Source organism: Corvus cornix, chromosome 9 (genome assembly GCF_000738735.6).
Source record: "Corvus cornix cornix isolate S_Up_H32 chromosome 9, ASM73873v5, whole genome shotgun sequence".
In the NCBI taxonomy this organism is placed as follows: Eukaryota; Metazoa; Chordata; class Aves; order Passeriformes; family Corvidae; genus Corvus; species Corvus cornix.
The window spans coordinates 8,146,667-8,171,077 of record NC_046339.1 but is presented as its reverse complement, the minus strand read 5'-3'; the positions used below and the strand labels follow the sequence as shown (position 1 = coordinate 8,171,077).

Sequence of the window (24,411 nt, the reverse complement as noted above, 5' to 3'; positions counted from 1 at the left end):
CTGGTATCAGTGAGGAAATTATTATTTCTGCATTTAAGCTTTATTACATTGCACTTTCAAACATCTGTGTGTACAGTCTGGTGATTCCACTTGACTTTGCAAGCCCTAAAAGCCCTGCTGGCAGGATGCCTCCACCAAGAGTAGATTTGCAATATAAATGAGTTTGCCACTTCCATTAGTTCTACTGCTGAAAGCATCAGCTCCTCTGCCACCTTTGATTTATTTACTGTAAAATATCTGCAGCTCTCCCCAATGTCCAACAGCTAAACTACATAAAATGCTGCCATCTTGTGTTTAGAGACAAATTAAACCTGACATTTAAAAAATCTGGGTTCCGAGAGGCGAAGTAGGATCTACACTGTCAGCATCTTACGTTGAAGAAGATTGGAGTGAATGGATTATGGAAAAGTGGAAGCTTCACTTAATAATTTAGTTTTTAAAATCTCATCCTTAGAGCAAATGCTGATCCCTCTTGCAGTCAGGTGCAAGGGACAATTGCCCCAAGCTGATCTGGTGTCTGTTTAACCTGCTTGAACCACCCAGTCCCTAGTGTGAGGGGTCACCATGGAGAAGTAAAAATAGCAACAGTGGAGCAAGCAGAGATTGCCTGCATACTGGAGATGCTCTTCATATAAGAAACAGTTCACGCTTCAGAGTATGGAGAACACGTAAGACATTAAACACTGCCCCTATTGCAATTGATAGATTGTGTATTCCTGTTGTGAAAAAGCACGGCTGCTTTGCTATTTGTAAACAAGTGGAAATACTTATTTTGACTGTGCTGGGGCTGAGCAGGTTTAGCCCCGGGTGGGCTTTAAACTGATGGATATCGGGAAGAAGTTCTTCCCTGTGAGGGTGGTGGTGAGGCCCTGGCGCAGGCTACCCAGAGCAGCTGTGGATGCCCCGTCCCTGGAAGTGTTCCAGGCCAGGTTGGATGGGATTGTCTGCAACCTGGGCTAGTGGAACATGTCCCTGCTCAAGGCAGAGGGGTTGCAACGAGATGAGCTTTAAGTTCCTTTCCAACCCAAATCTTCTGTGGCTCTGTGACCTGTGTGATAAATGTGTGAATGATAAATGTTGTCTTCCGCATATATGATTTTAACATTTATAAGTGACAATGTACTATGTAGAAATAGTGTTAAGGTAAAATGTAGTTAAGTAGTTAAGAGATTAAGGTAAATTGTAACTTCGAAATAGTTGTAATATGTTAAGAAATGTATTAATAAACACATGGTAATAAGTATCTTTTGAGTTGAGAAACTACAGAGCCAAGGAACCAAGATATCTTAGAGAAACAAAGAAGATAAACCATATCCATCCCAGGAAAATTGTTATCTCATCAAAACTCACACCTCCCAAGGAAACTGTCAGCTACAAATTAGGCTGGAGACTGGGGAGGCACCGGAGAGAGGGTGCCTCTCTTCAGTTCTGAAGCGATCCAGAGGACTGAAGCGGCGTCGTGTTGGTGGAAGGGTCAGAAACCGGAGGGGGGAAAGTTGAATGAAGTGTAAATTACTTTCTGGGCTTAATGAATATGTAACAGTTTAAGAGAGTACTGAAGTCCACAGTAAAATGAATGGAGGGCGCCTCTGGCAATATTGCTAAGCGCCCCTGCGCTGTGATATGCCTTTGTTCTACTAATAAATGTTTAATATTATATTGCTAAAAATTTAGCTTTTGAACTCATTTTTTTTTTCACCTGCAAAGCTCCAAAGCCTGAGGGAGCGGAACGGATCCTGACGGCTCTCTGATCCCACCGCTGTGTGACCTCCTCCAGCCGCGCGAGGCGGTTCCGATGCAGGATCTGGGCCTGGGCACAGGGATATCGTGTTACCCGAGCGTGCCCGCGTCCTTCCCAACAACCCTCACCTTTGTGTGTCGCTGTCCTATTACAACACCAGATGTCATTCCTGAAGGACCACGCTCAGCTGAGTCCGTGCACCCACAGGGCCGACAGTCCTTCCGCAGCGTCCATCGTTTCACATTTAAATGAAATGTAATCAATCTGCCCTCTCAGCGCCCTTTCTCGGTGTCACCCAGCCCCGCCCCACGACAGCCACGTCCCCCACTCTCCCAGCGCGGGCTCACGGCCGCGCCCGGGTCTCCTCCCCGTGACGCGCTGCCTCCGCCCTCTCCCGGCCCCTGAGGGCTTTCCCCGCTCCCGCCTGCGCTCCCCAACATGGCGCTGGCGGCGGCCGAGCGGGGCCGCGGTTGCCTCGGGGCGCTGCGCCGGCTGTGAGTGCGGGCGGGGGGCGGCCCCGAGCGGCCCCGAGCGCGGGCAGGGGCGGCCGGGCCGGGGGCAGCCGTGGGTGCGGGCCGGGGCGGGCCTCAGCGCCCGGGAGGAGCCGGGGGGAGCTGCCCACAGCGAGCCCGGAGCCCGCTGCCCGGGCAGAAGGGGAAGGGGCTCTGCGGGGCGTGGTGGGGCACACAGGGAAAGCCGGGCTGCTCTCTGGGAAGGGAGAACAAATAAACCCCCCGGGCTTTAGGGAATGGTCGCAGGTGCCGCGGGTCCCATGAAGCTGCCCCGGCCCCGGAGTCGGTCCGCAGCCTGTGCGCAGGGAGGGTGACCATGATAGCTGTGTGTTCAATGTTTAGGACATGCACCAATTCCTCCTCCCGTTGTTATGACCGAGCTGTAGTTGTGTGGTGCCGAGGACGTCCCGTGTCTTTTTGCCCGATAACGCTTAAAGAATGCTGGACTTGATCCAAAATTCCGACGTTGATTTACATACTAATTAAAACAGTTCCAGGAGTTCGCTTTCACGGTTGCATCCATCCACTTCACCACCGCTATCTCATTTAGTTAGCATTAATCATTTGAAGTTTAGCTTTCCATTTCTGAAAGTCTCCATAGTTGTTTCTTGCTCTTTCACATTCTTTTCTCTAGCACCTTTGCTCTACAAAAGCAGCTCCTGTTGCCTTTTTAAGCTTTTCTATTTTGTGGTGTTCGTGTCTTCCCAAACACTTCTCGAGTTGGCCTCTCTGTAATAAATGCCAGTTGTTGGCTGTTCTGTCCACCAAACAGAGTTTTTTGCTTGTTTGTTTTTAAAAAACCCCTTGATTATTTCTGTTTGAATGCTGTTAAAAAACCAAGGGGATAATTTTTGTTATGTCCAAGTGAAAGTACTTAGGGAGAGATCTGCTGAAGTTTGAGCAGCTTCCCTTGTTAAACCTGAATATGTTCTGTGTAATTAGATGTATCGGAAGTTTTGGTGCTGTCCTTCTCTCACTTGAAAATAAAAGTAGCTCAGTTGCCACTTCTTCATATGCACTTGTAACACTTCTATCTGTTTATAATTGCACAGGCAATGGAACCAAGTACGAATATTTGTGAAATGGGCCTCAACGATAGGTATTAAATTTAACTTCTTTAGCTACTAGCTTAAATTGTTCTGCAGTGTGGATGGTTTTAGAGTATTAGTTGCTGAAAGACCGCAGGGTTTTTTAATAAATACTCAGTATCTTCACAGTTTTTGAAAACAGTAACCTGTAGCTAACCTAACAGAATATTTAATGTTTAAACAATATTTTATATAATTTTATCTGTCATATTTAGGTACGTGGAACTTAATGGAAATGATTTATTTTTGTGATGTTTTTCTCTGTCCTTTTCTGATACAAATGTTGCAAAGTCTGTGAGATTTGTTTTATAGGCATAATGGTATTTAAACAATATATGAAGGAGAGTAAACAGGTTTAGCAAGATGATTTAAACTCACTCTGTTGTCATGTTATCTAAAAAGTTATGTTTGAAAATTCAGAGATCTATTTTCATTTTATTGTTTAGTTTTAAGGTACTTAGTTCTCACTGAGAAGTCTCTGTCAGTGCTGGCCTTATACTTCTATTAAGTTGTGGCTGATGTTGTGAGACTTTGTAGAAGCTTGTAAGTCACTGCTTAAAAAAACCCAAAACAACAGGAGTTGATACCTCGTTATTTGTGACTGTATATCAAGGGGGAATATTGCTCTTCAAAAAATGTGAAACACTTCTGTTGTGACGGACACAACACAGGTTTGGTTGTTTACACAACACAGCTATAAGCATAGCTGATGTAAGCATCAACTTTTAAGTAGAAGGGTTTTCTTTAGGGTTAGGGTATATTTCTTGAATTCTAAAAAAGAAAAAAAAATAGCTTAAACATACTTCTGCATAAGGACTCCAAGTAAAAAATCGCATGCGTAGCATGGGAATGCTTTTGGGTGAAGCATGTGGTTTTTAGTTATTGAAGAAATGCATGAACTTTATAAATAATGTAAAAGAAATCAGGGTTTTAAAATTGCTTTGTTTCCAGGACCATGTTTGTGGATTGGTTTCTTACTGTGCTGTATCCTTTTAAACAGGAGGTCACAGCATAGGGAAGATCCTTATTGCGAACCGAGGAGAAATCGCCTGCAGGGTGATGCGAACAGCCAAGAAAATGGGGGTGAAGTCTGTGGCAGTTTATAGTGAAGCAGACAGGAATTCCATGCACGTAGCAATGGTGAAGTATATTCATTAAATTTGTGACTGATGTTCATTCATAACGGTATGTTTCATTGATAAGTTCCCTGTGAAAGCAGATTTGGGTGCTGATGCAAAGTTGATTTTCACTTCTGTAGAGCTACTGCGAAGTTTTCCTTGAATAGATGAAAAGTTTGCCTGGTCTCTGTCTCAACACATGACAGCTTTATAGGAAGTGCATTCAAGTTTGGCTCTCTGACTGGACAGCCAGAGGTTAGAGAATGGTCTGTGATTTTGGGGAAAAAGTCAGAATTTGTTTCACCCAGTTGAGCCTCTGCATGAGGAAAGGCATTTTAAACTGCAGTCTGATAAGTGATATAATTAGCTCAGAAACTCAGTTAAACTTGCTAGTAAACAGTTTCTGTTGTATGTATTTTTTGTAAAACAGGCAGATGAAGCATATTGCATTGGTCCACCACCTTCACAGCAGAGTTACTTGGCCATGGAGAAAATACTGCAGGTGGCCAGGGTCTCAGCAGCACAGGTAAGGAGATCAGGGCCTTACACTTTCTGTTACTTCCATGTCTTCAGTTCTTTCTTTTTGCTCATCTTGCTTTTCCTTAATGCTCTATGAAGTTTCTGGGTTTTGTAAGCTAAACTGATACAAAAAATAGGTAACATTATTCTGTTTTAGGCTATTCATCCAGGTTATGGTTTCCTCTCGGAAAACACAGAATTTGCAGAGCTGTGCAAGCAACAGGGAATCATCTTCATAGGTCCACCTTCATCTGCTATCAGAGATATGGGTATCAAAAGGTATCTGTTTCTGATTTGTTACTTGGTTGTGCAATTTACAGCTTGGCAAAGCTGATTTTGTTAACAAATGACCGGTTGCTCTGTGTTTGTTTTATTCTGTCAATTTGCATTGTATTTCTACGGTTTTCTTCAAAGGAATAAACTCCAGCTTTATAGATTCATGTAGAGATATAAACAGTCTAGATTGTTCAGTTATTGGGATTTTAGTATTTAAATAAGTAATGATTCTACTTTTCCAGAATTGAGGCATTGCAGTGTAATATAGGTGAGGGTTCAGCAGTCAGTTTGGATGGGTCAAAAGAGCAGTGGTAAAGAAACACCATATCATCAGTGTTATTGTGGCTCATATAAAATGATAAGTTTATTTCATCACAGAGGATCTTATTCTTAGTTAATTAGATCAAAGAAATACTTCTAAGGTATGAAGTATAAATCAAGAATATGGAAATGAAGTTATTACTGACACAGGAACTGTATAAAAGTAATTAGAGATTTAATTTTTTTATCATCTCATAATATGAGAGTAAATTGCCTTAGTAATTTAACAAGCTTTGCATGCATTTTGAAAATTAGAGTTGTTATGCTGGAGTGTTTTATGTGTGGTATGAAGGTAGCCTGTGTAATGAAAAGAGTTTTGCCTTTGTGCAACTTTAAATATTATAGGATACAGTGTTGCAATTTGAAAATGTTAGGTTTTGGCCTCTGTAGTGTGGAAAGAACAGTCAAACTAAAGTGTAATCCTGCTTGGAGAAAAAAAATCCCTGTTGGAAGGATGTGCTGAATTACAGTCCAATCCTATGTAACCCACCCATGCAAGTAGTCCTGTTGAGGTCTACTGTGGAACTATTTCCATGGAGAGGATTAGCATTGGGAACATTGGCCAGGTTTGGAGCTAAAAGTAAGAAAGAAATATTATTATCATTCTAAACATAAAACTGTTCTGTCAAAGCACTTCCAAAGCTATAATGTCTGCTGCTGGCGTTCCTGTTGTTGAAGGTTATCATGGAGAAGATCAGTCTGATGAATGTCTAAAGGAACATGCCAGGAGAATTGGATACCCAGTAATGATTAAAGCTGTCCGTGGGGGTGGAGGAAAGGTAAGGAACTCCTCTGTTCCTCACATGCTGTAAAGTTACCATGTCTCAGGATCTGTAACTCAATATTCTAAAAGAAAACAAGAACTGGAAAAGTACTTTTTGTTAAAATTTATTATTAATGGCCAACCTAGCATTATGAAATCTCATTTCCCTTTGATATGAAGAAGATAAGTAGCTGGAAAAAATCGGAAGCATTTTGTTTATTTTGGTGGATCCCCAGTAATTCACAAACTGGAATAAATTGGAAGCATTTTATTTCAATGGATTTCCAGTAATTCACATGAGCAGAAAAGTTGTCCTGTGGGTTTGTGCAAAATTAGATGACTTTAAATTGTTACTCTGTGATAGCTTCTGTGACTTCTTTTGCTAACAGTTTTAAATATTGCATAAGAAATGATTAGAAGTACCATTTTGTGTCTAGATACTTTTTAATGTGTGGTGAACTCCCAGTCTAAGTCTGATTTTGCTCTGAAATAAATGTTTATACAAATTACATATAGAGAATTTTCGTTATTTCCAAAATAGCTATATTTTTTCTGTAATAAATAAGTTTTTCTCTGCCAACCTTGGAAAATTTCTATTATATTTGAGAATGAAATTGAATTTTGTGCTCACGCCTATCAACGGAATAAAAATATCTGTTTTTTACACTTCTTCTGGCACTTTTAGTGGGACTTAGTAGGATTATCTTACTGGAAGCTGATACACAATTTTGCTAAGGTGTATGAAAGGAACAAAGTGTTATTTTTAAGCTCATTTCTCACTCTGTTTATGCAACAAGGTTTTTCATTGTGTGCTGTATTTTTAGACATTTAGATAATCTTTTTTCCTGTATTTTAGGGCATGAGGATTGCTCATTCAGAAAAGGAGTTTCTGGACCAACTAGAATCAGCAAGGAGAGAAGCAAAGAAGTCTTTCAATGATGATGCAATGCTGGTTGAGAAATTTGTAGATAATCCAAGGTAAGAAATAGATGTTTCAATATAAACACTGTAATGTTTATTCTACTGCTAAATAGACATAACTAGCTTAGTCATAGGATAAAAATTGGTTTTGTATGTTTGATATGCACTATGAAAGTTGTTAATTTGGTCAAAATTGTTTATAAGTTACTGAATTTCTTGTAGTGGCTTTGATTTGAATGACAGGAATTAAAGTGCTACTGCTTGGGAGACATGGAAGTGAGGGAGCTTTCTAAAATTGATTTACATCTGGGAAAAAAAAATCACTGTATAATATTTAAACTATAGACCTGAGTCAAGCTGTGATGGTGTTTCTGCTGCCCTCAGGTGTCCTAAGCTAGTTATTTAATCTTTCTCTATTTTGATATTTCAAACAGAAGTGAGAGTCTTTAGCTCATGCCTGGCCCATGAAACTACACCAATTTATATTTTATAAAGAACTTCTCACAGTGGTCTGTTTAATACTCTTGTACTTTACATCTGTTTTTCCTTGAAGCATCACTATAAGGAAAGCATTTATTCTAAAGAAATTGAGGGTCTGATTGTGCTGTCAGGTGGGCATGAGAAAAGACTCCTTCCTGGGGAATTTCTTTTGTCAGCATCTGAGGATTGTCAGAATGGTGATGCATTTTTATTAGTTTTATGCATAGAGTAAAATTCTGCCATCTAATAGTTGTCCTTTGAAATGGTGTTTTGAAGTAAACAATGTTATTCCTGAGCCAGGGCTGCTTCTATCTCTTGTGGATTGCTACATAGTAAATTATGAGAGAAATGCTCATTATCAAATTAATAGTGAAGTGGTTTTACTTTCATTATAGTAACTAAGAAAGAGGTAGCAGCCTTCAGATATGTGTCTTTTTTATCCTACAATTTATGAGATTTCACTGCAATAGTTGGTAGTAGGAATCCTCTTTCATGTAGGAGATCGAGTAAGTCTAAACCAGCTGAAATCCTGCATAGTGGCAGCCTCACTTCTACATTTTTGGCATTTATTTGAAGGCAGACACTTAAACCTGTAAGAAATCCTACTGAAATGTGCAAGTTCGAAGTCTGTTTGGGGCTTTATTGAAATACATTAAAACATTTATTTTTATGGAACAGGCATGTTGAAGTCCAGGTATTTGGTGACCAGCATGGAAATGCAGTGTATTTGTTTGAAAGAGACTGCAGTGTGCAAAGGAGGCATCAGAAAATCATTGAAGAGGCACCAGGGGTGAGCAGAAAGTTGTTAATATTTTTTATGAACTGACATATTTTTAAAGTAATTGCTGTCCCCCATTGAATGTTTGTTGTGGGTAATAATTTATTTGTAATTCTCAGATCTGTTTTAGTTTTGCTGCGGAACATGTTCTCACTGAAAAAACCCGATGTTCTTTAGGAAAATGATTCTCAAGGAAATATTATGTAGATTTCAAGTGTAACATAGATCAGGGTTTCACTACAGTTGTTAAGTACTGTAAGATATTCATGCATGCCAGGTTTAATATCACCAAACTTAACAATAGTTTATAATCTTTTTGTTACTCTTTTTTACAGCCAGGAATTAGTGCAGAGGTTCGAAGGAGACTTGGAGAAGCTGCTGTCAAAGCAGCTAAAGCAGTGAATTATGTGGGAGCAGGTAACTCTGGGGAGGTGGAGCTTTTAACTTAATAAGACTTTAAGTCTCCAGCAAATGGCATCTGATTGTTTCAGAGTATGACACACATCCCTCAATTTTTTGAGGTTTAAACAAGTAATCATGTAGTTAATTCTGATGTAATTACAGATTTAAATTAGTATACCTGAGCTCCAGACCAGTGGCAGGTGAAAGGTAGAAAGAAAAAATTTCAGAGCAGATAATTTGATCAACTCAGCTGTTGGTGGAAAGTGAGCATTATGAATTAGTAAGTTTGAGCTGAGCAAGTGGAAGATAATTTCTCTTTTAGCATACAAAGGATAACACTTTATATGCAAACAGTGAAGTCTTTAAAAGAAAAACACAGCTCACTGTAAAGTCCACACCATTTCACAGATGAAAAATAACCTCCTAAAATTATTTGTAACTTTATTTTCTCACTGCTTTCTTTGGATATTTATTAAAAAAAAATTTACACACCCTATGAATATTCAGAATACTTTCAAACAGTCTTGATGCGCTTTTTAAAGTGCTAATGAAATGCAGCTCTTGCTGTAGTGAGTGGCTACTAAACAACACAGGTTATGTAAATGTACAAGGAAACTACCCTTCTGTTTTCAGACCTCAGTTTTGTGACCATTTAGATAATTTGCATAGAATTTAATGAAATTCAGTGTGTCTGATTTAGAAATAATAGTCTTGGCATAATTGAATTAAGTGCCTTAGGTGTCTTTTCCATAAATGGACAGCTAAGATGCTCTTTGGTGAAGTGTCCTTTTGTTAAATGCTTCAGGAACAGTTGAATTTATTATGGACTCCCAACATAATTTTTACTTCATGGAGATGAATACCAGGCTGCAAGTAGAACACCCAGTCACAGAGATGATCACTGGAACAGACTTGGTGGAATGGCAGCTTAGGGTAAGTGTTAATTGATTTTACATGTAGAGTTCCCCCTGAGTGCTCTGTGACACTGCCTGTGAGAGGCCAGATGGGTTTCCAGATCCTCATCTCTTGCTCAGCTGTCAGGTTAGAGTTTCCTTTGCTCCACAGGAACATCTCACATTGCTGTGTTGGATGTAGAGCATTGTGTAGGTGCTCTGAATTTCAACCAGTGTTCTCCCAGCTGTGTAGAGAGAAAACATTTTTTTAAAGTGTATGTAGAGACATTACAGAGAATGTGGGAAGTGGGAGTAAGGTTCTGATCCTTTCCGTGCTATGCTGAGAGTTTTTTAAAACTCTAATTCCAATTTATCTGTGGCCCAAAAATCATTCTTGCATCAGGCTGTAGGAGGAAAAAATCTTCACAAAAACGTATGTCTGGTGTTATACCAGTATAGCCACATCCTGAAATAAATGTCCAGTGGGGTGGACTGGAGCAGGGGGTTTCCCCACACACCCAATTTGCAGAGATTACTCACACATTCGAATGATCACAGGAAGTTTTGGGTATTAGGGAACTTGAAATAAAAATGAATTCTGTTTGGATAAATCCAAAAGTGAGGACAGCAGCTTAAGTAGTGTGAGATTAAGGTTGGGGAAGTATTTAGTGTAATCGGAAAGAAAATTAAAATGGCAAATGCTGATGCAAAAAGAAGGACCATTTGTCTTCCTTATCTGGACATGGAAATTGAGCATTGAATCCTGAGTTAGAACAGGGATCAAACAACACTGGAAGAAAGAGAGAGAAAAGGTGGAAAGGTTCAGTGGTCTTGGCACATTTTTTCTCCTTGTGCTTTTTAAAATGTGCTTTCTGGTTGTTCATGTTTAGAAGAAAGATAGTTAATATTTGATATATCAGCACTCCAGACTATTGATCCTGTGTTAAGGAAAAACCTATTTGTTTTCAGGTTGCAGCAGGAGAGAAGATTCCTCTAATGCAGGAAGAGATCCTGCTCCAGGGCCATGCATTTGAAGCTAGAATATATGCTGAAGACCCTAATAATAACTTTATGCCAGGAGCTGGGCCGTTGTTGCACTTATCCACCCCCCCAGCAGATCGATTCACCAGGATAGAGACTGGAGTCAGGCAAGGTAAAACTGAAGGCAGTGATGGAAGAAGAAATAATTAACATCAAGAACTTTTCTTTGTAAGCATTTCCCTCTTTGGCCTAAATAAGTTTGTCTAAAAGAGTATTGTTATAAAGACAAATCTCTACAGAATTATTCTTCTTTGTGATTTTCCGTGTATTTTTGGTTAATCACTGAGTATTTTATTTACCTCTTCTTTACCTGTACCCAAATTAATGTCCACTGGCTCATGGTGATGATACTCTCCTCTCTGTTTAGCAATCCTGCATTCTGATTGCAATAAAGAAAATTGAATTTGAGTAATGTTACCTCTACAAAAATTTATAATAAGTCTGTGCTGAGGTTGTCCTTGAAATTGGAATGCCAGGTCACATCATCATGTCCTTAAATAGCTTTAATCTTGAGAGAAATGTGGCCATGAATTGTGCCCGAGTTGGATGCCGTGTGGTGGCCAGTACTTTGCATTACCAACTTTCACAAATACTTGGTTTCATGTGAACAGCATTTTTGTTTTATGGACACATTTTAGGTGATGAAGTTTCTGTGCATTATGACCCCATGATTGCAAAGCTGGTTGTTTGGGCTGAGGACCGACAGGCAGCTCTGAGAAAACTGCGCTACAGTTTGCACCAGTATAATGTAAGTGGGAGGAGCCCTGTGTGATGTCACAGCTTGAGCTATTACAGCATGCATAAAATACTCCAGTAAAACAAAAGTGGTTTCTAATAGGGAGCCTACATTGCCACTACCATTTCAAATTCATTCGTTCTTTGCAGAAGTTGTATTTTTTCCTAATTTGCAAACTTCTCATTGGTGGAGTGAGTAGAAATAAATGTGAAGCCCAGTTTTACACGTAGATTTGTAAGTGTGTGATGTCTTCAGTTGGATGATGCACCTGGGACTTTGTAGAAGAGTAAAGCTAAACAACATTTGCAATGGCAATTCGAAAGCTTTCTCAAATTTAAAGGGTTTCTTAGGTGGAACTTATGTCAGACAATGTTTGCTTGTAATAATTTATTGAAAGAACTAAATTTTTAGAGTATACATGTGGTAAAGAAATATGCTATCAGTTCTTTTTAAGAAACGTTCCATTTTTCCCCTGTGAAAACTACAGGTATTATAACTGTTTTCAAAAGTGGAGTTCAGAAGGTTTGGCTTGAGGTGAGACTGAATATTACTGGTGCAGAATTGATTTACACTTTTAAATCAACAGCATGAACGTGACTGAGGTAGTGAAAATGTTGAGCCCATTATTGTTTTAGCTAAAAATGAAATTTACTGCAAGGGAAAGAGATAAAATAATTCTTTTGGTTTTTCCAGAATTTTCTTAGCAGTTCTGTCAGTAAATGTTGACAGCATAACATAGTTACCAGTTTCACTGATTTCTCTAAAATAATTGTTGTTTCATTAGGTATTTTGCCATGCAGGAAGTGGATAGTATCTAGTAAATTTCGGAGTCCCTCTTCCCACTTATTACTATTAAAAGATAAATATGGCATACTGAAACTATTGTGACTCATTTTTAATAAGAAGCATGTGTCAGGTTGGGAATGTTCTTTTCAATACTCAGAGCATATTTTTCCAAAAGAGTAAGGTTTTTTCTGAAATTACCTCCTGTTACTATTGCTGGGAAACTTTCCTCAACTTCACAGTGGACAAAGGCAGCATTTAGAAAGCAGAGTGCTTTTGAGAAAGCAGCTCTTGGGTTTTTGGTTTTTGTTCTGGTTTGGTTTTTTGTCTTTTTACAGTCAATGGTTTAATTGATAATAAAACAGACCAGTTGAATGAATTACCTTTTATTGATAAACTTTGTGAGCAGAAAGCTGCATATTCATAACTCAATTTGACAGTATGCATCTGTTTCTTTACAGATTGTGGGATTAAGCACTAATATTGATTTCTTACTGAGCCTGTCAGGACACCCACAGTTTGAGGCTGGAAATGTGCACACTAATTTCATTCCTCAACATCACGATGAACTATTTCCAACCAAAAAGGCAACTCCTCATGAAGTTATGTGTCAGGCAGCTCTAGGGCTCATACTGAAAGAGAAAATGCTAACAGATGCTTTTAGAGATCAATCAGATGGTAAGGACCATTGTTTTGTTTTGTTTTATTTTGTGAGCTCATGTGCAGTTACTTAATTTGCATGTTCATTTGCCTGCTCAGAGTTCTGTGTTCTGGCATCTCCCAGATACTTACACACAGAGCAGACTATAACTTTTGTTAAGGGACAGATGTGGAATTTATCGCCACTGTAATGTCCAGAGTACTTCCCAAAGCACTTCAGACAGGCACTATTGGGAAGACTTTGGAATTCATGGTCAGTGACACTGTGAGCTCTTTGCTCTTCATAAGCACAAACAGTGACCTTCTGCCTCAGTTATGCCTACAGTTGGCCCAAGGTCTTCAGACATAAAATTGACTCTCCTCAGAGTGGGAGAGGCAGTGGGGTTTAATGGAACCTTCACCTAAGGGTTAATCAGGACCTGCTGTGGTGTACTTGAATTCCCATGCTCTCTGGTCCTGTTCAAGGGTGTGTTTGTGGAAAACAGCCAGTGCCCTTCTTAGTGCTTGTAGTTTCATATTTTCTGTAGATTACACAGCATCAGTTTATTCAGTGTTGAAGATGAAGGGATTTTCACTCTCTGTGACTACAGTGGTGCCCCAGTCTTTTCTGTGCAATATAAATACATAAATATGATGGTAGTAACAATAGGACAATGATTTAAAGGTCTAAGTGTTACGTTTTGCCAAAGTAGAGAATAAAAATAACGTATCTGTGTCTTTTGTGTTGTAGATAAATTCTCGCCATTTGCATCCAGCACTGGTAGAAGAATAAATATATGTTACACTAGAAAAATGTCTCTGCTGGATGGGGAAAACAGTAAGTTAATAAAAAAGTGTGTGGAGGGAAAGGAGGTACTTGATGGATAAATTTATTTTAACTGATGCTTGAAAATTCAGGCTAAGAAACATCAATTAGAAGCAGTATGAGTTTTATGCAGTGTAAGCTGGGAATTCACAGAACTGCTGTTTAATCCACACTGTTACATCTTGAGGACATGTAAACCAAATTTAAATGGCTACTAATTAATGTTCATAATTTAAATGAATGAGGTTGAGATTTAATAAAGAGTGGAGACTTTTTTTAAACTTCATTTTGGTGCAAAAGTGCTCAGCACTTTTTCCCCTCACAAACTTGTTTTTTGTCCAGATAACTTAATACAGATTTCAGAGCATAATTTCAAATGTTCATCTTTGAAAGAAGAACTGTCTGGAATTCAGTATGAAATCTGCAGTGTGTAGTAAACTAATATGAAAATACTTGTTCTTTTCTTAGTGTTGGTAGGCTTCATTTTTATAAAGAAAAACTTGATATTGTTTATATGTCATCATTCTCTAGATAGTATAATTAAATCTACTCACACATGCATATTTTGTTTTACTGAACAGTTGTGGATGTAGCTGTAAGTTACAATCAAGATGGATCATACAAAATGCAGGTACAAGTACAATTCTTTCGGATATTTCATTAGATAAGAGTCTGCTTCTTGTAGATGTCTTAATGTTAATTGTTACTAAAGTTGCTTGGTGATTAAACATGCAGGATTCTATTTTTAGTTTGCTTGTATCCATTGCTATATACTGTTACTTTGACCTGAAATTGTCTCTGCTAGTTGCTGGATTGGCATGGAAGAGCTATTCAGATGCTTCTGAAAGTAAGACTAAGAAAAGTGTTTGTACTGTCAGTATTTAAAGGTCTTATTCTTTATTTTCCTTGTTAAATTTGTCTTTCTAAAGCATGGAAAGTTAGATTTAAATCTGCATTTTAAAAGACGTTTTTTCCACAGGACTCCTGCTCTATTCTGTGCATGAGAATGGATCTCCTGTGGGATAAATAAAAGCTTTCTAGAGCATTATCTGCAAGATAACATTTTATTTTGAAGATGGAAACTGGAGAGTGATTACCAAATGAGATGAGGACTCTTCTGGTTAGATAATTGAATGACACCCCATAGAATTGGCTTCTTTGTCCATGCTATAGAGCTCCTATAGTATGCAGCTCAAGATGGCTTAGATGTAGATAATTTTGTGTGCACATGTGAGAGTCTCCAGTTGTGGCTTAAGGGGGTTGTGTTTGGCTGGGTGTTGAATATTCCTTCTTGCATCACCTGGAGCTAAATGTCTTTTTCTCTCAGATTTGGCACCTAGAATGGATGCATACTCAAGAATGCAGCGTCTCTGTAGTTCTGCTACTACTTTAATATTCAGAAAAGGGGAATAAAAAGAATAAGTGCTTATGAACTGCTTAGACTGTGTAGAGTGAGAATACTAGAAAAATAGGGATAAAATCACTGTGCTTTCAAGGTTATAACCACAACTTGGGTAACTCAAACCTTTACTTCTGCTGATACGAAGACTGAGATAACACGCATCCCTACAGTAATACTCAGGGAATTTTGAGTGTATTGATTATTTATGTAAAGCCTGAGAGCTCTTACAATTGAGGCTTATCTCATGTAAGTCAAGTCACCAGCAATGAAAAGAGGCTAGAAGGGATGTAGGAGCATTTGTGGAGGGAAGTGCAATGTAGACTTCTAGGGAAGAAGGAAGAATGGGGGTTGACATGGAAATGGAGAGAGGCTGGAGATAAGAGATGTAAAGACATAAGTGGGGGATTAGTTATGAGGAGGACAGTGCCTCTGGAGTGTTACAGAACCTGTCCTGAGGCAGATCAACCAGAGCAGGTGGCCGGGCCATAGAACTGGCAGGCACTCAGTGCTCAAGCAAACGATTTTATGCTCAGGGATCAGTGTCATCCTTTCAATGCATGTTTTCAGTGGAAGAAGTTTCCAACTATATAAATGAATACTTGAGTTTTATTTCTACTTGTACCATCCTGAAAGACCAGCAAGCCTCTGATTCTGTTCTCAGTGATGTCAGACTTAGAAGTAAGCATATCAGCGAAATGTAATGCACTTATGTTTCTATTCTTACAGTCTTTGTGTGCTGCAGTTGTGGTACAGGTGCAGTTTCCACTGAAAGAAAGGGTGGGAAGGGATGAAAGGTTACTCACAAATCAGTGACCTTTCTGTTTGGTCTTTCTTTTGCAGTTTTGGTGTCTCATTGACACTGTTTCCATTACTGCTCTGTTCCTTTGTAGGTTTACTGAATATGTTGTAGTTCTTGTCTTGCAAGCTTCCAAAACAGAGGAAGTCACCTGTCTTTTGGAAAACATTGTGGAATATGATGTCAGCTGAATACTATGGATTCTTCAGTTTGAAGAAAGTCAAGATGCTCGGACAAATTAAAAATATTGGATTTTAGTAGCATCACTAAACCAAATAATCTGGGGTGGTGGGTTTTTTTGCTTTTCTTGAGAATAGTATCTCTTTGTTTAAAATAAAAATTGGCCTGGATGAACACATTAGATAATTTGCTGAGCTGTTTGTATTGGATATGAAACAGTCTCTTAACTGAAAAATAAAGGATAAGTAAGATTTAAAAATATTTTTTTTTTTAAATTCCAGAATTGTCTATGAAGAATCACAGGTTATGAGGGTACAAATACAATTTTTTGGTTTATTTATATCATGTCCTTATAAAAGCATTTAACTTTCAGATTCAAGATAAAACGTTCCTGATTTCTGGAGAGATCTTGAAAGAAGGTGATTCACTTTACTTGAGGTCTTCAGTAGATGGAACAGTGTCTAAGTCCAAGTTGGTCATTTTGGACAACACCATTTATCTCTTCTTCCCGGTAAAGTTCCTTTCTTTATTTTCACAAATTTAAAATGTCAGAATTTTATCCCTGTAAATGAACAATATAAATGGTAATAGAATGTGAAAGAGAATCACAATTTCAGTTTCTTACTTTGACCTATCATATTTTGATACTTGTTGGATTTATAGTTCTAATTAGAAGTTCATTGCTTGTGGTCAGTGAGTGAGAAAATGAATTACTTTTGGAAAGGTAAAATATAGTTGGTGAATCAGACTTGGAAATGATGATTTAGAAGGGGGGAACACAAAACATTAAAATTGTCACGTATTTAAGTTTGTCACAGAACAGTAGCAAGTACTTCAAACTGACAATTATTTGAAAGTTCTTCTAACTGGTGTTTTAATTTCAGTTACATACATATGACAAATAAATCAATAATGGTCTGAAGAAGGATAACTTCAGCTAATACTAAAACTGGAATTATGAGGTACCATGGCATTATATACATTGCATAAATGCAAATGACATTTGAAAGAAGAGGTACCCTAATTTGCGTTATTAGGCTGGTAATGTTTTATTTGCAGTTAAAAAGACTGCAAGGTCTTAAAGTAACTCAGTAATAATGTAATCTGAAGAAATAAATTATTATTTATTAGTTTTAGTAATTAACCTCCAACTCTGAGCCCCTTAAGATTTTCAGCAGAATGCAGCAAAAACTTTGCTGCTCCAGTGGTGAGGACAAAATAACTCATGCTGCAATGGCAAAGATCAGCTTTCCTGTGGTATCAGAGTGGTGTCTGGGGTGAGTGATTGAGAAGGAATTTTAGGGCATGGGAAGGATGTGGGGAGAATGAGTCTTTGGGAAACTCTGGAAAGCAACTCTGAGAGGACTTAAGGGATTTTGAATAACAGTGAGAATTTTTGACTAAATTTAGCACTGAATTAATTTTACTGTAAGCTGTGAAGCACTCACTGGCAATGCATGACAATGAAGATGCCAGTGTGTCTCCTGCTTGTTGCAGCAGCCTGCCTGCCCCCTGTGCAAACAGCCTTTATGCATTTTCCAAAACTTTCTTTGCTGCTGATGCATGAACAGGGAAAGTACAAATACAGGGTTTGTACAAAGATCCACGTGGAGCTGCTTTGTCACAGGGGTTTTGTTCCTTCCTTGCTGGTCCTTCCAGCAGCAGGTGTGACTTTCAAGGCCTCAGACACTGGCAAAGCAGTGACCATGACAGTCCTACTGTTGCCCTGACCCAGGGTCTGCCACCCTCAGAGCTGGCTGGTTTTCCTAAGGCTGGATCTGTTCTTTCCCTGTGTGTCAGCCCATCTACTGGTGCTATTATCTTATGTTTTTAACTCAGCTGTCCTGGATGTTCTTCCTGTAGGAAGGCAGTGCTCAGATTGGCCTCCCTGTGCCCAAGTACTTGTCTGCAGTGAGTGCAGGGGCAGAGCAAAGTGGAGCTGTAGCACCCATGACAGGCACAGTGGAAAAGGTAATTACAGCAACATACATGAATGAATGAATTCTCCAATATATATCTCCAAGTTCACTCTTCCAGAAATGGTACTTCTATACTGCCAGGAAAGAATTTGGACCAGAAATGTCAGTGCTTCTGATTGGAAAAAGCCGTGTTTACTCAGAGTTTTCAGGAGCCGCGCAGGACTTCTTAAGGCTTCCAGACTTTGTTCTCTAGAGCTCTGGAAGATCTGAACTAATGCTACTGCTTAACTAATTTTTTCTTCATCTTAATTACTTCCCAAGTCAAAGCTCCCTGAAGTGTTACATGCTGTTTGATTCATTTCAGCTAACAAAAGAGTGAGATGCTAGATGTACTTGCAAAAAAAGAAATACTCAGAAATGCCTTTTTTGTAAGCTGTGTGTTTATTTCTTTTCTTTAGCTCAGCAAGTCTCGTGTATTTCTCTGTACAGTGACAAAGTTTAACAGAAAGAGATTTTCAGGAGAGGTTAGTGGTTGAAGGATTCAACCACTAACAAAAAGGCAGTAAAAAGGCATGAAGGGTGGAGTACATGGAATGTGGATCTCTGACATACTGAATGAAAACTCCAAATCAGAATAATTGTTGAAAAACGAGGTGGCTTCTGCCATCTTCTTTGTGGGTGTTGTTTTAAAGACTTCAGGGACTGGCTCCAGAAAGAGGTTCTGCACTTTTCTCAAAAGAGAATTGCTGAAGCCCAGAAAGGGTAGAATATACATCATCTCTTCTAGTGTTTCTTCTTTGATAGGTAAATGGCTTCCTGGTCATCCTGGCAGCTTGTACTGACCCTCTTTCTGTTGGCTCTGCCTTCCCTTGAAGAGATCTATCTAGAACTATTTCTTATCTAGAGAACTCAGATACCCGGATCAACAAAACTAAAGATAACATGAGGCTGTTTTGCAGAACCATGCTCACTCTGTGGATTGTGTTAGTCAAGATCCAGCTGATGATTTTGAATGGTACAGACATAAATGATTTTTTTCCCCCGAATTTTCTCCTGAATTGCAGGTGTTTGTGAAGGCAGGGGATAAGGTTCAGGTTGGAGACCCTCTAATGGTTATGATAGCTATGAAAATGGAGGTAAGTGACATATAACGGTTTTAATTACTGAGAAAATAAAAATCTGGTCAAAATGTAATAATTTTTGGTTGCATTATTGAAGTATGGTGTAGAGTGCAGCTTGCAGATGTCAGTATCACTTCATCTGCTGTAACATCAGTGTTGTGTCTGACTGGATTTCAGAGGATTATATTTGTTGTCAGTTTACTAACAAATGATTATTATATAATCCATGGTATTCTGCAGCTGTTTTAACATGCATTTGGGTGGTGGTGTCAGGCCTTCTGTCCCCTCCTCTCCTTTGGCTTTTCTAGCAGAAAACTGTCTTGGTGTATCTCTTGCTCCCTGGTTGTGATACAGGCACATGGATGTCTGCAGTTACTTCAGGCAGAGATTTAGCTAATGGGGACTTTGTAAATATGCACAGGATTCTTCTTGTGTATAATCTTTTTATTATTATTTACATAAAGTTTTATGAGGAGCACACTAAAGATTCCATGTAATTATTCACAGTATTCAGAGGACTGGCATTTTGGCCATTTTACCTTGTCACACAGCTTGACTGTGGCTCAAGATTGCTTGAATTACAGTTTTTGTAGCCTGAACTGGTTTGGTTGACTATTAGTCTAAAATAAGCCTCAGTTTGTGGCAGCAGAACTAAATCTGTTGAGAAAATCTGCCTTTCCCTTATCATGATCATCTTCTTTTTTTAATTACACTCAAATTCCATGAAATAAAACAACTGTGTGCACTAAAAAAAACCTACACCCAAAATTCTTTGCAGTTGGATGCTAAATGTGTTTGTGCCTCTTCAGCTGATATCTCAGACTGACATTTGCTGAGGTTTTTAAAGTGCTATTGAAATAGAAAATGTAAAATTTAAAAAGCAAATTATTATTTGAGTCCTTAGATGTGAATATTTAATATCTGATATTAAATGTTTTGATATTAGACTAACCCTGTGTAGGAAACTACCCAGAGGCAAAGCTACAATATGAAACTAACCTGGTACAATAGCAAGCAGACCAGTTTGGGGTTGGTGTGTAAGCATGCTGTTCCTTTACTGTCATTAGTAGCTGTATTTGTATTTCATCTGTGTTTTGCCAAATATCTGCCCACTAAAGATCCTCCTGGCTATAAAACAGAAATATGTTTAGTAAATCTGCAGATTTCTCTTACGGGAACAAATCTGCTCTCTGATTAACATTTTGGATTAAAAGTGTATTATTTCTGTTTGGTATTTATTACAACAACAAAAAGTATTAGTGAGGTAAAATAACAGTCAGCTGTTCATACTGATGATAATTCAGATGATGATGATAATTCATATAAATGCATTATATAGCATTTTTCTCCCCAGTATATGTATCAAAAATTCATAAGAAAATAAAACTTGAAAATGGATCAGGAAAATGGTTAAATGAAGGTTTAAAGTAAAAACATGTGTTAGAGGAAGGAATTAAATCTGTTCAGTTCTAAATGGACCAAGGAATAATACTAGCATTTGCTGGAGAGAGAAAGAGAGAGAGGGGAGGAAAACCCCTGAGCTGTCTGCTGTTCACTCTGGCTGTGTTTCTGTGCAGCACACCATAAGGGCTCCCAAGGCAGGAGTGATAAAAAAGGTCCATTTCCAAGAAGGTGCCCAGGCCAACAGACATGCTCCACTCGTTGAATTCGTGGATGAAGAGGCAGAGTCAAAATAAAATTCAAGGAAGGTGCATTTTACTGTTTCTACTCTGCTGATTTTCTCCTAAAAGAAGATTTCTTCATATTTTCAGCAAACTGTTTTGTATGACTGGGGGATTGGTTTCCTCTGCACTTCCTGCATAGTTTGACTGTAAATTCTGCTGACTTCACTGAAATTTGGGTTTCACTATACTGTAATTGTATTTATAACTTGTGGACCTATGTGATTGTTGTCCAGTGGTTGGTTGCCTGTGGAAAGGCATTAGACTGGAAGATGCGGAACTCTGAGAGGATCAGAGAGGTTAATAAGGACTCTTAAGGTACAGACAGGTTGAGTTCTTCTGCCTACTTCTCTTCACAGCTGCCTTTTTTCCCTTAAATATGAGGAGATTGATTTGAAGGAAATCTGAAAGACAATTGTTTTATTTTCTGGCAAAATTCCTGTTTGTGGCTTATGTTTTTTGCCTTAATAGGGAATTCAGGATTATTCCTTAGCCCAGAATCCCTCTCGATCATGTCTGGTGCATCTCTTTTTCCTGTTTACCTCAATGAGTCGTGAAAATTTGCATTTCAAAAATTATTTTAATATACCTCAAAATATCTGGTACAAAGCATTTTTCAAATACATTTGATACACTAATCAAAGTTGGAATGTAACTGCTTTCCAAGATTACCATTTGAACTTTAAACATGAAGTAGTAACATATAAAGATAAGCTTATTGATTACTTAGAAATGTGTCAAAATGCAATACCGACTTCAAAATCTTCATTACTGTTACCATATTGTTCATGTTCTAGTGTATTTCTTATTGGCTGGAATGAAGTACACCAGAGTCTTTATAACAACATGAAATGTTACTAAGAATAATAGATTTTTTTTGTATCTGCAGGGTTTCAGAAGGAAAAATTGGTAGGTTTTTTGGATATGCAAAGAAAAATGATACTGAAACTGAGCATACTGATCATTGGCTATAAATTTATTTTAACTTATTTAAAAAGCACCATAGAGAAACAAGAAAAGGGAAAGAAAAAAATGTTTTAACGGTTAAAAACTTTCAGTCTATTCATCTTTTAGTTAATGTGAAGTTCTGTTATCATGTGAAGTTTTAATATGCTAATTTAATTCAATAATCTGGTTTATACTGCAGAAAGGGACAAACCAGATGCTGCAGTGATCCCAAACCTGTAGTTAAATCTGAGCAAATGGACCCTTACCTGAAATCTCATTCTGAATCAATATACAGTATCATGGGGAGTTCTCTGATCTGCTTTTATAATTGTGCAGCCATGCCTGCAGTGCAGAAAAAAAATGGTAAAAAAGCACTGGCTCTGGATGATTAGTGTATTAAAAGCATATTTTAATACTTTTCAATTTTCCTTCCAATCCTATAGCCACCTAGCAAATAATTAAACTCCAGTGATCATCTTGTAGAATATTGCCACAGTGATTTTTATTTACTGCCAAATAAAAATTAAGCATAACTTTGAATGTTTGTTTTGGTTTTTCTCCATTTTGTTCTTCCCTTGGTTGCTTCTGTTCATGCATTAGATTAGAAGGTTTAAGCAGCTGTTCTGTATCATCTGATGATGATGAGCACAATCTGCAGATCACATTTAGGAGGCAGTAATCCAGACACTCATGGGTTTCACTGCAGGTAAGGCTAGGCATTTGTTTTATCCAGAATTGAATCTCCATATAGAAACATGAGCTCAGCCTCACAGAGATCAGCAGCTTGGCATTTATTTTTTCTCTCTCTGTGACATGGCTGTTTCTAGACCGACTTTGCTGCACTGAATCTGTACCAGAACATTAAAACTCCCAGCAGGAGGTTCTCTGCCCGCTCAGTCTGCACAGCTTGGCTGCACACAGCCAGTGCAGCTAAACACATTCCCTGGGAGCTGACAAAATGTCTTCCCTTAGGAGCCAAGGGGGATGAATAATCTCACCAGTGTTCATTTTCCCTCACTTCTCAAAAATTAGCTGTTAGGTTTTTATCTCTATAGGTTTCTACTGAGATTGATTTTTCAAATAGTGATGATTTTGTTTATTTAAGAAAAATCTCTTGCAGAAGTCACTGTCACAGTTTGCACACTTGAAATGTTTTACTGCAATGTGATTTAATTGAACTTGGAGATGCTCAAATAATTATTAAAGGTAGGTTGTTCCTGTACCAGTATCTTAATTAACAAAATATTCATGGATCTTCAGTTTATTACAAATAAATTCTTGTGTTGTGAATGTAAATTGGTAAGAACCCTAGCATAGGTAGCTGTTAACTGTTGTTGTCTCTAAAACATTTAGTGGTAGACTAAGAAAGAAATTGTAATTTTTTAAAATGCAGTATATTAGCATTGGGGCTAACAGGATAATCTCTGTTACTAATTTATTATCAATGGACCTTTTCAAATAGTGCCATAGTTCTGAAACAACAGTCACAGATGTTACACGAACAATGAATCTGAACTTGTTCTAGTTGTAATGATTTTCTCTTGCTGCCAGAGGAGACAGGGGGCTGTGTCATGGGATATTTAATTCAGCCACAGTTGATGGTCTGCAGGAAAGAATGAGGCTGTTGGTGTTCCAGACTCGGGCTTCTGTGAGGATCAGGGAGTGACACTCTCTGTGGGCGCTGGTCAGCTTGGATCAGGTATGGAGCATCCTGCCTAGCAGTGTGAATGCTGCCAGACCGCAAGGAGAGCCCTGTGTAAACTTCAGTTATCCCCCTGTGGGGATCTCCATCTCTCCTGCACTCTCCAGCTGCTGCCAATTCCTGTGGCTTATACCCAAGGAGACTCTGTGGTGAGGAGCCTCAGTCCATGCTGGACCCTGGAGTGGACATAGGGACTGGAAAGCAGGAGGAGAGCAGGACTGTGTTCTTATTTCAGCCACTGACTCACTGGCTTCAGGCAAGTCACTTGGTAGATATTTGCCTGTTTCCTCCTATTTAATGAGGTTGGTGGCAATCAAAATACTGCAAAATTTGTGGACACAGTGATTTATAAATAATTTTCTATGCTTGTTGGAAAAGTTGTAATTTCAGATGTAGACTAATTCTACTTGTAAGGGGTTTTTTTAATCTCTTATACAGCAAATATCAATACCATAGAGTTATAAAAATAAAGTTTCCAGTGTGTGTTGTATCCTTTGTTGTAATGATTGTACCAGCTAGTTACCAGAAAATCCCAACTTCAAGTCTTCATGATGATTGCAAAATGAATACTCAAGTGTTTTTTGGCAGGACCGTTAAAATTTAGTCAATGGTAGGGGTAAAAAAAGTTGATCTGGACAGACAACACTTTTATTAGAGCAACTTGTACCTATTTGAAAGGACATATCAACCAGTGCACTATCACAGGTATATTCGTTTCTGCTGATAATCCTTTTCAAGCAGATCAGAAGTTGTCTGTGTTCTGTTTGTAAAAAGCTCAGCAGTGCTGAGTAGAATCTGTTTACTGAACAATCAATGGCAATTGA

The 24,411-nt window shown here is 38.5% G+C and overlaps 1 protein-coding gene across 2 annotated transcripts; it reads left to right on the top strand.

The window, feature by feature from the left end:
* The first annotated feature begins 2,130 nt into the window (after positions 1 to 2,130).
* MCCC1 (methylcrotonoyl-CoA carboxylase 1) lies at positions 2,131 to 22,425 on the top strand. Of its 2 annotated transcripts, XM_039556645.1 has the most exons (19): positions 2,131 to 2,235; positions 3,306 to 3,352; positions 4,342 to 4,481; positions 4,890 to 4,985; positions 5,136 to 5,257; positions 6,207 to 6,354; positions 7,195 to 7,316; positions 8,418 to 8,529; positions 8,853 to 8,934; positions 9,725 to 9,852; positions 10,782 to 10,965; positions 11,492 to 11,601; positions 12,834 to 13,050; positions 13,763 to 13,849; positions 14,419 to 14,468; positions 16,589 to 16,726; positions 18,079 to 18,186; positions 19,199 to 19,270; positions 20,833 to 22,425. In XM_039556645.1, exons 1-19 carry the CDS (start codon positions 2,180 to 2,182, stop codon positions 20,950 to 20,952), a joined length of 2,139 nt encoding a protein of 712 aa, XP_039412579.1. In that variant the 5' UTR covers positions 2,131 to 2,179; the 3' UTR covers positions 20,953 to 22,425. The 2 variants fall into 2 exon arrangements, 1 of the variants encoding a protein (XP_039412579.1); XR_005602588.1 differs by lacking the exons at positions 18,079 to 18,186; positions 19,199 to 19,270; positions 20,833 to 22,425 and adding an exon at positions 14,817 to 16,323 and having other exon boundaries at positions 16,589 to 16,678.
* Positions 22,426 to 24,411: the final 1,986 nt, after the last annotated feature.

Excerpts from the sequence above, each read along its gene's own strand:
- MCCC1 (XM_039556645.1), top strand. The coding sequence starts at position 2,180 with ATGGCGCTGGCGGCGGCCGAGCGGGGCCGCGGTTGCCTCGGGGCGCTG. Across the intron at positions 2,236-3,305 it reads CTCGGGGCGCTGCGCCGGCT|GCAATGGAACCAAGTACGAA; the intron begins GTGAGTGCGGGC and ends ATAATTGCACAG. Across the intron at positions 8,935-9,724 it reads AGTGAATTATGTGGGAGCAG|GAACAGTTGAATTTATTATG; the intron begins GTAACTCTGGGG and ends TAAATGCTTCAG.